This window comes from Rhynchophorus ferrugineus, unplaced genomic scaffold, assembly GCF_030347505.1.
Source record: "Rhynchophorus ferrugineus isolate W39M unplaced genomic scaffold, kcgeb_rfMv2 rfM4, whole genome shotgun sequence".
NCBI classification, from domain to species: Eukaryota; Metazoa; Arthropoda; class Insecta; order Coleoptera; family Curculionidae; genus Rhynchophorus; species Rhynchophorus ferrugineus.
Genome location: NW_027472583.1, coordinates 25,997,732 through 26,012,247, shown reverse-complemented (window position 1 = coordinate 26,012,247; position 14,516 = coordinate 25,997,732). Strand labels below are relative to the sequence as shown.

General features: G+C 28.7%; 1 protein-coding gene across 1 annotated transcript in view; it reads right to left on the bottom strand.

The window, feature by feature from the left end:
* The window catches only part of nAChRalpha4 (nicotinic Acetylcholine Receptor alpha4), a 464,411-nt gene that overhangs the window by 64,106 nt on the left and 385,789 nt on the right, over positions 1 to 14,516 (bottom strand). Inside the window, exons 5-6 of the mRNA XM_076403151.1 lie at positions 8,099 to 8,214; positions 4,300 to 4,468 (exon numbers count right to left, since the gene is read on the bottom strand). Of these exons, the coding sequence (XP_076259266.1) occupies positions 4,300 to 4,468; positions 8,099 to 8,214 (285 nt within the window). The remainder of the gene's footprint in view (positions 1 to 4,299; positions 4,469 to 8,098; positions 8,215 to 14,516) is intronic.

Below are 14,516 nucleotides of genomic sequence, written 5' to 3'. Positions count from 1 at the left end.
GATGCGTATGAAGTATATAATTTTTTCCAAGATGTTTTATTCAGTTTTTAAACAATTAATTTTAATATATATATTAATACGATGTTATAATCATGTTTTTGTTAACTATGATTTCCTTCTCTTGGGCCAAACTACCTCAAGAGGTGTTATGAGCCGATAACTGTTGTTTTTATTCACTAAGGTAATACGCCTTCTCTCATAACATCTATTATTCAATCGTTCGTCCTTATTTTCGAATATTAATGAGAAACTTGTTAGATAGTTTTAAAATCGTTCAGAATTTTTTGTCATTGTATTATATGTTGTACATTCCTTTTTCCAGTAAAGAGTATTTTATTTTATTTGTAAACATTTTATTAAAATATATATTAGCACGATATTTAAAACGTGGTTTCGTTAACTGTGAATTGCCTATAATGATAACGAGTCTATAACTATTCTTTTTTACTATGAAAATTCGCCTTCTCTCATTGTATTATATGTGGTATATAATTCTTTCCAGGTTAGAATGTTTTATTCAGTTTTTAAAAATTTCATTTTAATATATATTTATATATTAATACGATGTTATAATCATGTTTTTGTTAACTATGATTTCCTTCTGTTGGTCCAAACTATCTCAAGAGGTGTCATGAGTTGATAACTGTTGTTTTTCTTCACTAAGGTAATACGTCTTTTTGCATAACATCTATTCTTTAAGACTTTCCCATCATATTCTTCCGATTTAGCTCTGTAAATTTTCACTACTTTTTATATTAATAAAATTTTAAATACATTTTCACTATCATTTAGAACGGCAAATATAAATATACTTTCCATTTCAGAAATTATTAAATATTTGAATAATTTTTAGAGCCAAATATAACAAAAACAATGTTGAAGATGGCATTACTAAATGGTAATTATACAACCAAGATAACACAGTATTCTTGATTCAGGGATGTAGAGGTTACGATTTGTTCACATGACCTATTAATCACCAAAATTTATTTTAAATTAATCTCACAAATTATATGATATTGGTTATCCTATCGAAACCTAATATCAGCATATATACATGACAGGAGCTAAGCGTTTGCGGAAACATGTTTATAATAAATACTTTTTTCATGTTAACTAAATTGAAATTTAGAGGTCAATTGAAAAGTCCTCGGCCTAACACATAGCTGGCGCTACTAGAATTAAATCCATAAATTTTTAGTTAGCCCTAACCCTCACAAAATGCGTTTATAAATTTGACAGCTATAGGGTCATTAGTTTATAAATTATAGCATTTTGAGTGAAGCAACTTTTGTTATTGTGAATAAATGTATAAAAAGGAATATAGCGTGTTGATAAAATATTGTTTTTGAAGGGAAAAAATACAGTTGAAGTAAAAAGCTTGGCTTGATGCTGAGTTTTCGGACACTGCCCCAGGAAAATTAACCAATAGGGATTGGTATGGTAAGTTTAGACGTGGTGAAATGAGTACCAAAGACGGTGAACGCAGTGGACGCCCAAAAGATGTTGTTACCGACGAAAATATTTGAAAAATCCACAAAATGATTTTCAATGACCGTAAGTTGTAAATTGAAATTTCGTAAAAAATTGAATGAAATAGCAGATACTCTAAAGATATCAACTGAAGATGTACATCATATTATTCACAAATATTAGGGCATGAGAAAAGCTCTATGCAAAGTCGGTGCCGCGCGAGTTCACTTTTGACCAAACACAACGATGAGTTGATGATTCGGAGAAGTGTATGAAGATTATCAAGCGTAACAAACCCGAGTTTTTCCGTCGATATGTGACAATGGATGTCATCCGAGTGGATACGATGAACTTGCTCGAAAGCGTTGAAAAACGCAACAGTCGGCTGACAAGGTTATGGCGTCTGTATTTTGGGATGTGAGACTATTACATAGCGTTATAGAACCATTTGAACGACGAAATCGCCGAAAAAGGGCCGCATTTGAAGACAAAGATAGTGCTTCTTCACCAAGCTTCACCTTCACAATGCACTGTGTCACAAGTCAGTGAAAACGATGGCAAAAATCCATGAATTGGTCTTCGAGTTGCTTCCTCATCTACCGTATTCTCCAGGTCTGGATTTCTTCGAATGAAGAGGTGAACGCCGAAATTGAGGCCTATTTTAAAGCAAAGGACAAATCGTACTACAAAAATTGTTTCGATATGTTGGAGAGTTCCCATAATCAGTGTATCACCTTGAAGGGAATTATGTTGAATAAAAAAAACTAATTTTGCCAATAAAATGTGTTTTACTATCGAATGGTGAGTTTTTAATTCATCTGCTATTAGGAATAGTTTTCTTTTGATATATTTAATTGAAGTAATTAAATGATAAAGTAGGTTATATTTCTATAGTTCAGTGCTTAAAAGCGCTAAATGTAATTGATAGTTTATCTTTATTTTACAATTGATGATACATATATATATATATATATATATATATATATATATATATATATATATATATATATATTTATATTATAAGAGTTAAATATTTGTTATTGCTTTATTTGAAAACAAATAATGTAAAACTGATAATTTAATTAAAAAATTTAATTGCATAATTATTAATTTAATACATTACAATTATGAATTAATTCTAGGAAACCAAAGGACAGCTTCATGTTAGTGGTAAAAAAGGGGAATCAAAGGAAGCTGGGCGCACACCCTCACACACCGACATTCCTACACTTTCCCTAGCAGATGTTATTTCGATAGAATTAATGGTACTAACCCTCACTAAACTGCTAAACAACCTGAATACAAGCGAATATAAATCTTGTTCGTGGCAGAACTTAATCCGCCAAGAAGATATATTGTATAGAATTCAGCATTCAATAGTTACGAAACAATTTTGTGTTAGCATGCTAGATGTAAACAAATAAATCATTACATTTTATTCTTCATAAAAGGCGAACAGCTACGTCAAGGTAGGCAATCATTTATAAAGTATTTTATTAACACTCAGATTTCGTATAGTTCACCTTTAAATATGTTTGGATAACGTCTACAATATATTTTAGTGTCATTGAAACCTTCATATCATAATCATTGCCTGAAACCTTCTTTATATTCTCATTAATTTTGAAATTTTTTTTAAATTGCAATGTACAGTATTTAGTTTTACCCACATTGGATATACAACAACAAACCTGAATTAATATTCTTGAACTAGAGGGATCTAAACTCACTCTTGCATCAGTAGGAAGACTCGAAGAAAATAATCATCTTGACTATATATTTTTACACATGTACCTATATTACATGATGTTGAGTATGTTTAAATTTATTCCGCCATATCAGGAATAAGACAAAACGTTTGTAGTGGGTATTGTCGGTGCGTTAGATGTATTAATATTGGCAGCACCATAGACTTGGTTGATATAGGTTAGTGCCATTTGCCAAATCTCAATTATAAGGTTATAGACAATGAATGAAAATTTAGAAGAACCGAAAAAAATTGGTGGTAATATAATATTTTCGAAAGACACTTATTCTATCCTTAAGTTTCAACCTGTGAAACCGTGAAACAATTTTCGTATTACATTATTTTTTACACCCTTAGTTGGTTAACTATTTTATCAGTTGCTTTGGATCAATTATGATAAACGTAGAATAATTTTATTAACAAGCAGTAAGAAATACTTAATATACTAATTCGTAAAATAGATACATAAACAATTGATAATGAGATACCAATTGGCTTGTTGCAAGTTATCAATCTTATTATCTTTATACATTATCTTATTACATTTCTATTTTTTTATTTAATTATTAGATTTATATTAAATTATTTAACAAATGTTGAATAAAATCAGAACACTACACCGATTTACTTAATTTTAAATTTAGTACTTTATAATTCATATTTCAATGGCTATTATAAGATAAATGTACCCTAACATTCAATAGGTAAAACATGCTAAAATTTCCGTGAGATAATTGGGGTCATTAAAAGTTCAACTTATAGATAGAATGATGTAAGTAGATATGATTCAACTATAAATAAGATTCTAATTGTTAGCAGTAATATCAGCAACTGCATAAGGAAAACCCCATCAAATTAAAATGAACTGATATGGAAACCTGAAAATTTAATGGGCATTTGGTCTAAAATTATTCTTTTAATTTATGTTCTTTGTTCTAACACTGGTTTTATCCACACATTAGACAACACGGGAAAATATAGCTATATCTTGGAGTGTCAGTAGCACAACAAACTTCATAATGATTTAATTTAATAGACAAAATGGAAATAATATAAATATTGTAACTGCATGTACTTACTTTTTCTCCGCTATCCGATGGCAGATAAAACGTCAATACTGTGAGGAAAGATATTCCCATACATGGTATAATGATGTTTACAGTGTAAAAGAGGGTTTTTCTTCTCATTGTTATGTTGAATGTTATGTCCAAGTACGGTTCGTCGCAGCAGGTATAAAACTTTTCATTCCTGTAATAAATAATTCATAACTTAGTTTATGTCGAACTTAATATATCTGATCTTAAATATTTTGTGATTGAAATTAAGGATATTACAAAATAATGTGAGTGGATATTTTATAGTGCTATATATATGAGTACTATCAATTAATTTTGATTTATTATGTTCTTTTTTTTCTGAAGTATTAGATGTTTGCAATTTTTTAATAGTTTTTCGTTTTTGTGTTGTTTGTTAATATTGGCATTACTTCAATACTAATATTTTTTAGAAGTATGGAAGGTGGAAACACTTATGTAGTTCCTCGATAATAACTGCTAGAATCGTATTGAGCTAATGGTTGGTTTATTTAAGGCCATTCTAGTCATATCTTGTTAGTCATGTGGAAGAACTTTTGGATAACTAGTAACAATATAATGCAAACAAATATGTTAGCAATTTTAGTTGTTTTAGGTAAGGTTTGTACCAAAAATCGCCATTCCGCGTATCTCTGCTTTAAATCATGTGACATTTTGCAGCTGATTTTGTGACATCTTGACCATGAGATAACTTGCCTTTGAATTATCCCAGTGACCTTAACTTGTTTAAATAATTTCATTTTCAATATTTAATAATTATGTAAGTGCTTTTGTTGTTCGACATAGACCTTTATCCAGTAATCCCTCTAATTCTTTATTTCCACATTTTAATCATTTCAGAACATGACCTTAGAATAAATAGATTTAGACTTTGGTTAGATATAATTTCTGATATAAAACGTTGATAAAATAATATCCCTCTCAAATAAATTGTTGCTGAAATAAAATTTGTTATTGCCAATGCAGAAAAAAAAGTGTGTGAAATGGAAATTACTCTTGATAATATATGGTTGTTTCACATAATACATTTTAGGTACTACCTGTCCTGTGAATAACGTATTACCAATAAAGTTACTCATCTTCTCTCAAACAGATATAATATATGGATGTAACAAAAGTTGATAGAAAAAGGTAAACGTTGGAATAACTATCGATTAGGTTTTGTTAGTCATAAGATTTATTGACAATTTATTGCAGACATATAGTTCCTCATGCTGGAAACACGAATGCGTTTATTCCTGGTGCAGAATTAGTATTTTCCTCTAAGTTCAAAGTTAACTACCATGATGTCATCCGAGTAGATACGATAAACTCGCTCGAAAGCGTTGAAGAACGCAATAGTCGGCTGACAAGGTTATGGCGTCTGTATTTTGCAGATGCACTGTGTCACAAGTCAGTGAAAACAATGGCAAAAATCCATGAATTGGGCTTTGAGTTGCTTCCTCATCCACCGTATTACCCAGATATGGATTTCTTCGAAATTGAGGCATGCTTTAAAGCAAAAGACAAATCGTACTACAAAAATTGTTTCGATATGTTGGAGGGTTGCCATAATCAGTGTATCACCTTGAAGGGAATTATATTGAATAAAAAAACTAATTTTGCCAATAAAATGTGTTTTACTATGGAATGGGGAGTTTTCAATTCATCTGCTATTAGGAACAGTTTTATTTTGATATATTTTTATTGGAAACTATATATATATATATATATATATATATATATATATATATCTATATATATATATATATATATATATATATATATATATATATATATGATGATACCATGATGGCAATAACTTGTCTTTGTAGAAGTTTAAAGAACTTGGAGGAACCATCAGTTATTGTTATGTACAATGCACCATATGTACCATATATATAGTACACTGGTGGAAAAATTTCCACAAGTGCTTCAACAAAGGCTGCAATTAAAGAAAGGATTAAAGTTATTACTCGGTAAATATAAATGAAATATTTAATTTACGTATATATAATAACGTCAGCGTGGACCATTAAAAGGTCTGAAACAATCTTGATTGTCCCGGCGGGGATTGTGTCAAACCATGTGTCAGATCCATATAAAAAACTAATAAAATAACAGCCTATGTACAAATATTATATTGTAGAGTTTTATAAAATTTTAATTTTATTTAAAGACCATTCACCAATTTATCACAATCTCTTTACATTTTATTTATACTATTGGTGTATGATCATTAGTTTTTATTATTTATTTTTATATATTACTTTAAATTTATTTTTAAAAAACTGTTTTATTTGGAAGTTTACTAGATTCATCTTAGTGAACAATTTTGTAGAAATCATATGTACCAATATATTTTTTAATTATATGAAATTATTTCGGCTTCTGTATTTTTTATTTATAAAGTAAAAATACTTATTTTGAATATAGCTCGTAAAGCTCTTAATTTATTTTTTATATTTAATACTATGGAATGGGGAGTTTTCAATTCATCTGCTATTAGGGACAGTTTTATTTTGATATATTTTTATTGGAAACTATATATATATATATATATATATATATATATATATATATATATATATATATATATATATATAATATATATATATATATATCATATATATATATCATATATATATATATATGATGATACCATGATGGCAATAACTTGTCTTTGTAGCAGTTTAAAGAACTCGGAGGAGCCATCATATTGTTATGTACAATGCACCATATGTACCATATATATAGTACACTGGAGGAAAAAATTCCACAAGTGCGTCAACAAAGGCTGCAATTAAAGAAAGGATTAAAGTTATTACTCGGTAAATATAAATGAAATATTTAATTGTATTTTATGTAATTTACTATTCTAAATAAGCCTGAGAAAAGATACATGGTAGATCCAATTACTGAGTGTTGTGACCACAGAGTATTACGTCTTCCTCCCTATCACTGCATTTTTAATCCAATTGAGTTGATATGGGTATTGCAAAGAATTATTACAATAGATATTCAGGTCGAGGAGGATATTGATACCAGAATTGTCTGGATTTATGGAAAGAGGCATTGTCGAAAATAACACCTTCGATTTGTGTGAGCTCGATCAGACACATTGAAGAAGAAATTGACAAATGGTAGTGATTGAATAAAACTTTATGAATGTTGGTTTATGATTTAATGCTAATAATTACCAAGACAGGGTGATGAAAGAGGAAACAACTAATGGCCAGTATACAATTAATATACTTTTACTTTTTAGGAAATTGTATTATAGAGTGTGAAATCTTTATGACCATGTGTGTAGAAAGCATGAACTAAGCGTAAAACATAAATATGTTCTCTAATGAAGGTAAAAAACGTTATTCATATATACAATTTTTAATCCACCTAGGATTAGCATACATAAAAAACGCGCCCAGCCATTATAGTTTTAAGTACTTCGATAATATATGCATTAAATGTAGTATAATGTTAAAATAAATTACAATACATAACCTTCTTGTTTGATTATTTTATTTAGATTAGAATTTTGTTATATGTCAGTGCCAATATGTACTAAAACTCAGAGTTACTCCGGTAACATTGCGACGTTTCGGCAGGTCACGTGTGTCACTACTGTATTGAATAGACTATAAGATATGTTAGTCAAAGTTGATAACAACCCTTAATATAAAATTAATTAATAGTACTACTAGTACACACTAAAAAAAAGTTTGATTTGGTAATGTAAAAATGTAAGCAACGCAAAACTGGTAATACCTAAACCTAAACATATCTGTTATATATAATAGCTTACCTAACAGCAGGAACTTCTAAAATATCCCATTCAACGGACATATAAAATTCTGACAGATCTACACCGACATCCACTACATTGCTGCCGGCCTTTTCATCCATGTGCCTTAGGTCTACCTAAAAACGAACGAAAGGTTCTATAGATATTGTTTTCCTGATTTTTCCTTAATATTATGAGCGAAATTTGAAATATTCTAGCAATCTAACATAATAAACACATTGAATACACATATAAAGCTAGCCTATGTACACTTTATACAATTTTATGTACAGAATCGTTGAAGTTTAGAATTCTAAATACACATATAACAAAATAAATACAGAAAATAATATCGGTAAGTATAACGTCAGCGTGGATCATCAACAGGTCTGAAACAATCTTGATCGTCCCGGCGGGGATTGTGTCAAACCATGCGTCAGATCCATATAAAAAACTAATAAAATAACAGCCTATGTACAAATATTATATTGTAGAGTTTTATAAAATTTTAATTTTATTTAAAGACCATTCACCAATTTATCACAATCTCTTTACATTTTATTTATACTATTGGTGTATGATCATTAGTTTTTATTATTTATTTTTATATATTACTTTAAATTTATTTTTAAAAAACTGTTTTATTTGGAAGTTTACTAGATTCATCTTAGTGAACAATTTTGTAGAAATCATATGTACCAATATATTTTTTAATTATATGAAATTATTTCGGCTTCTGTATTTTTTATTTATAAAGTAAAAATACTTATTTTGAATATAGCTCGTAAAGCTCTTAATTTATTATTTATATTTATTGAGTTGTTTCTTTATTACATATTTTTTTAAGTGAATAGCGTTATAAATAATTTGGAATTCTGAACATTTTAATATGGTTGTTCGTTTACAGAAAGTTTACATAATTTGTTGGAAATACTAGTTCTATTTTGCATTGTGAATTTAATACATTTTTACTACTTTAATGTAATTGTTATAAGTTATGTTAGAAACTATAACAGATTTATATACTAAGTTGGTTAGTAATCTGGAAACTAAACATGCGATGTCATTTTATTTTCTTAAGAGAATATTACGACCAAATCAAATATAGTTTGAAAAATGTAAAAGCAGATTTTCCCAAATTATTCATTAACAGTAAAAATCTTTTAAAAATATTTAAAGGTACTGTATGTCCCAAAATCAATGAAGTTGTTGACTTCGAAACGAATTAACATTTAGAAGTCTATCAAGGAGGAATGTAACAAAATGTTCGTACAATACGAATACGAATAATAAACTTAGATCATGATTGTAATCCTATGTATTTCTTTGATTGTATACTTTCAAAGCCAAAGTTGTAAAAATTCAAAAAAAAAATGGATATAAATGGTTTTCTATCAAAGAAAGGCGCATACTGATATAATTTTAAAAAAGGTCACTAATGAGAATAAATTGCAGTAAAAATCGTTACAGGACCTAGCACAATTGCTAGATATTGTTTCCTATGGCTTCTGGTATTTGTCAGTTACAATTATTTTTCACGGATCGTCCATAAAACTACAGTTATCTTAGATAGAATAATTTTATTGTTGTTATTTTGTTTGCAATTATAAATATTGATAAAAAATATCATATCTAAAGCACTAGATGCTAGAGATTTTCTGTTGGGAGTTGGATTTGGTAAGTAATGTATTTTACAAAATGATATAGTTTTGAAGCAATATAAGCTTAAAAGTAAAATAAATTAAGCAACCCCATTTTGCATTATATAATGAGCACTAAATTTGTCATGTGATTTAATACCTTTGAACGATAATTTCCTTATTATACATAAAATCTCATATCTATTATATCCTAAAAGTCTTATATTATTTTATCTAAAATGTTATCAAAATCAACGTAATCGGAATACCATCAATTAGAAATAATACTTAAATAAAAGTTAGTGAATAATTTGATTATATCTAATAAAACAACGCCTTAATAAACAAAACCATGATACTAAAAACGAATATATTTAAATAAATAATCGACAATAGCTAGACCCATTAACAAGATTAAATTACTTAAAAGATACTACATTTTTATATAATTTGAAAGATTTTTGGCCATTTGTTAAAAATATATTCGTGAAGCCTTAGATATATTTTCGCCAGAGATTTAAAAGCTTTCAGCGAAATAAAAATACTGACAATGGAGATTTGTGCTTTCTAAATAATAGGTACGACAGTACTTCTTGAAATACTTTGGTTTTTTAACTCTAATTTTCATTCGAATCCCGTTTATCTAAAATGAATTTTTCATTATTTGAAAACGATGAAGTGGTGAACTGGAAAGCAGAATGCGAAATAACTTTACTAGGCTTTGATTTAAAGTTTTAAGATGTATCTAGCAATCAACCAATGCACTTACAGAGTGAGCAATAAAATGGTTATTTGATTTATATTAGCATTCATTTTGGCTTCGAAAAAATATATGCGTAAGACATGCATATAAACAATAAGATATTTTTGAGTAATAGGCGTTCTGTATGCGTCTTAGGTATTTATGCCACTTGTTATTTAAATTATTTGTTTTATTAATCAATATTATAGTGATAGGTTATCGATAGTTTGCATCAGATGACTTTATTGGAGCCGCGGTATGATGGTACCACATTATGAGCAATTGCTGCAAGTTGGGTTATCTATATCTATCTATGATTAATAAGAATAATTTCAGTTGCTGAAGTTGAGGCTTTGTAATAGCTCACATTTTTTGACAGAACTTTACAGTATATTATTAAGGTATGAATATTAAAGTAAAGAATATCTTCCGAATGGATTAATGGCCAACTTGCATACAATATTGATAGTTTTGTGGATAGCGTGACAACTTGATTTCATGTTAAGTCATTTTTTGGCTCAATAGCATCTACAAATATTTATAATAATGCCATTTATATACTCTCTCTGGGACTGGTCTGGTCCATCTTACTTTCTTCTATGGTACTTTCAATTTAAGATGAAAATAAAATTGTCGCGAAACATTGCTGACAAGCGTGATAGTACTGTCATTATAGAAATAAATTCAGGCCTATTTTTACGTATGTTATTTAAAAAGTTATTTTAATCGCAAATAGGGGACTGTGAATGCAGATGAAAAATATTAATTCTACGGTAATTTTGAAGTCTGGTAAGCTTGATTATAAGTCGAATATCGGAAGCTCTAAATGTCTAGTCATACATACTTGAAACTTCTGGCCAACTACTTGGAACAGTTTAAATGGCAGGACTACCAGCCGTATCTTCCAAATATTATACCTTTCGAAATTTCTTTGTACCCATGCAACTCAAAAATGTTGGACTATCGAATACCTCGAAGAGACTTTAGGCGAAGCGATGCTTTATTCTGATATAATAAACAGAAATATAGAAAAGTAAACATCGAAAATTTATTCAAAGTTCTAGGTTATAGGATTAACAATATGAAAATATTGTGTTAAGGTGTTTTATTGTACTTAATGCAAATAAAACGTACTTGATTGAAGTCTATTCTATTATGGCTTCAGATGTATTCATTGAATTTTTGTTTCCAAATATTAATTAACTGATATCTTTATAGACAACATCGCATAAGGTTATTTCTCTCGATTCATACGTTGTAATCTACGGTCAGAAATACTACATTTAGAGCTCAATTATTTTTTCAGTGAAATGTTTTAAACCCTCATTAAATAATTGACGTCGCGTTAATTTTGGATATATTTCCATCGCGGACTATATGTCCTGTATACGACAACTTTTTGACTTCGGAAGAGAGAACAAAAGACAATGGCGGGCATATAATAAGAAGAGAAAACCAAACTGTTTCTGTAACCAAATAATCATAATTAATCACCTTAAACCAATGGATATTTAAAAAAAGGAGCTCAAGAATTTAGAAAGCTAGAGAGTATCCGAACTGAGCGTTGAAACGCTGGAAATTTACACGAAAAAATTCTTATATCGTTCTATATCAATACTATATTAAGTATAACTATAAACTATCCATACAGCTAAACACATCAAAGCCAACAATCAAGCCAGATATTCATCCTAAGAATAGATCGAAGAGATGTATGGTGTGTTATAAAAGAAACTAATAATTTACCATAGGTTATTGTAATCAAACCAATAAAATAATAATTTTAAGCGCCTGGAAATTTACTTTAAGTGAAATATATAGAATTCTTATTTTTTTATATAAAATTATCGCCCATGATTTTGCATTTATGCATGACGCGTGAAGATTAATTAATATAATAGTATTTTTAATTAGATTCTTGTTTAAATTTCAGAAATATGAAATTTACTTCTTGCTATTTGAATACTACGAGGGCATCATAACCAATTAAATTATGATTTGGTAGATCAATTATGTAATTTATTGCTCACACTGTAGTAAAAGACCTGATTAACTTTGGGGTGGATTTAGATGGTTATTGACACTTCGGAACTGTTAAACTTAATACCGTATCAGCATCCACCCGAAAGTTACATCGATGACGGAAAAGGGGGCTGAAACTTTCGAGCTTACGCCAACACTAGCAGTAAGCGATAGCGAATACACTTTACAATATCAATTAATAATGAGAAGCGTACACAAACTTGGAAAAATCATGTACGAACCAATCTGACTTCCCCTTTTCTATAGCCGATAAAAAAGGAGAACCGTGGAAACGCAAAACGGCTGCGAGAACGGTTTTACTTATTCGGTTTTTATTTAGTGGCTTCGTTTTTAGAGAGTGCGGTTTTATAGTTTTTCATTTTTATTTATTGCGCGACTGTGGGGGAATGGTTTGAATGTCGGAGTAATGTCGGAACTGAAAAATAAATAAAGGAAAACACATAAAAATGTACAGGACATGTGTCAATACGACTACTAAGAGTGCAGCGAAATAAAAATCTAGGCCAAAAGGCGGAAATAAAATAAAAACAAAAATATGCATGTAGAGAGTGATGCTACGGATGCGATTGATTTATAAATTATATTGGACAGATGGTGGAATTTTATATTATCAATAAAATGAGTGGAAAAGGCTACTAAAAGCAACCATTCCTATTGGAATATCTCATCCTTTATGAATTTCGTAAAATATTCACTGACATGGATTTCTATTCAATGCAACATTTATTTACAATGTAGATATATGAGTCAAAATATTTTATACTTGGAAAGGTTTATAATAGAAATATTCATACCAATTTTTTTCAGTTCTTTTTTAAACTTGGTAATATATCGGAAGAATAAATATTTTATAATTAGTACATTCCTTGACAAAACTGTAGCAAACTAAAGATTTTCCACAAATGTCCACTCTTAATAGAAGTAAATGTTATGTTATTTTTTAAATATTATTTCTGAGAGAACAATGCTTCAAACTTTCTTATTTCTCATTTGCGCCTATTTTAATTGCATATTATTAAAAATTAAGGTAAGCTAATATGTGCTGTTTACTTAAAATTAAATGGTAAACAATTTAACAAAGTTGAACAACTAAAAAATATTTTCCAAGATGAGTGGGAAAAGATCAAGATTATGTTAAAAACCTATGTGAAAAATGCTGCAAATACTGAGTAAAATTGTGAAAATAGAGGAGAATGTATTTGTTGCTTAAATCAAAATTTATTATATTGAACAGTTATTTTTTTTACCTAATAGGACAATTAGGTGAAAAATAGATTCGTCGTATCGTTCAAAATCTTCTATAGATTTTACTATAGATTTTTCTATAGATTGTCGGGTAAGGAACGTATAAGTCAAAACAAAAACCGTCTTTTTGTAATACTTACATGAATCCATGAATGGTAAAAATGGTTTTCTTAAAAGTTGAATTGAAACGTTTTTGGGTACTAAAGCCTTATCGCAGCCTTCCAATAAAATAGCCAATGTATTACTAGTAGCACTATTCTAGTTAAAAGAGACAGAATAATCTGATGAATCTGATGCGTCCGAACATTTAAATAAGTCGGTCTATAAAATTCAATTTGTGTTGTTACTGGCCGATACCGTTGTCATATGCCAATGTAAATATGATAACAGAAGAACTATAACCTAACCTAGAACTCTAAAAATTGATACAGTTTGTAACTATATCTATTTAATTAACTGTAGTTTAGGACCTTGAATAAGTATATATTATATGTATTATAATGTAATGTTTAAAATAAATTATAGTTTATAACGTTATTTTCGTTTCATAATTATATTTACAGAGTATTTTGTTGTCAGAGTAAAACCAAACGAAAATTTAAATTAGATACGGTAACGTTGCTTTATAATTATTGATGACGTACATTGGCTGTTTTATTGGAAGGATTATACTTATATGGTGTATATAGTATAGTAAAAAATAAATTTATATATAAATAGCATGCTCGAATAAATATAATATATAAACTTGTGTAAAAGTGTGATTTTT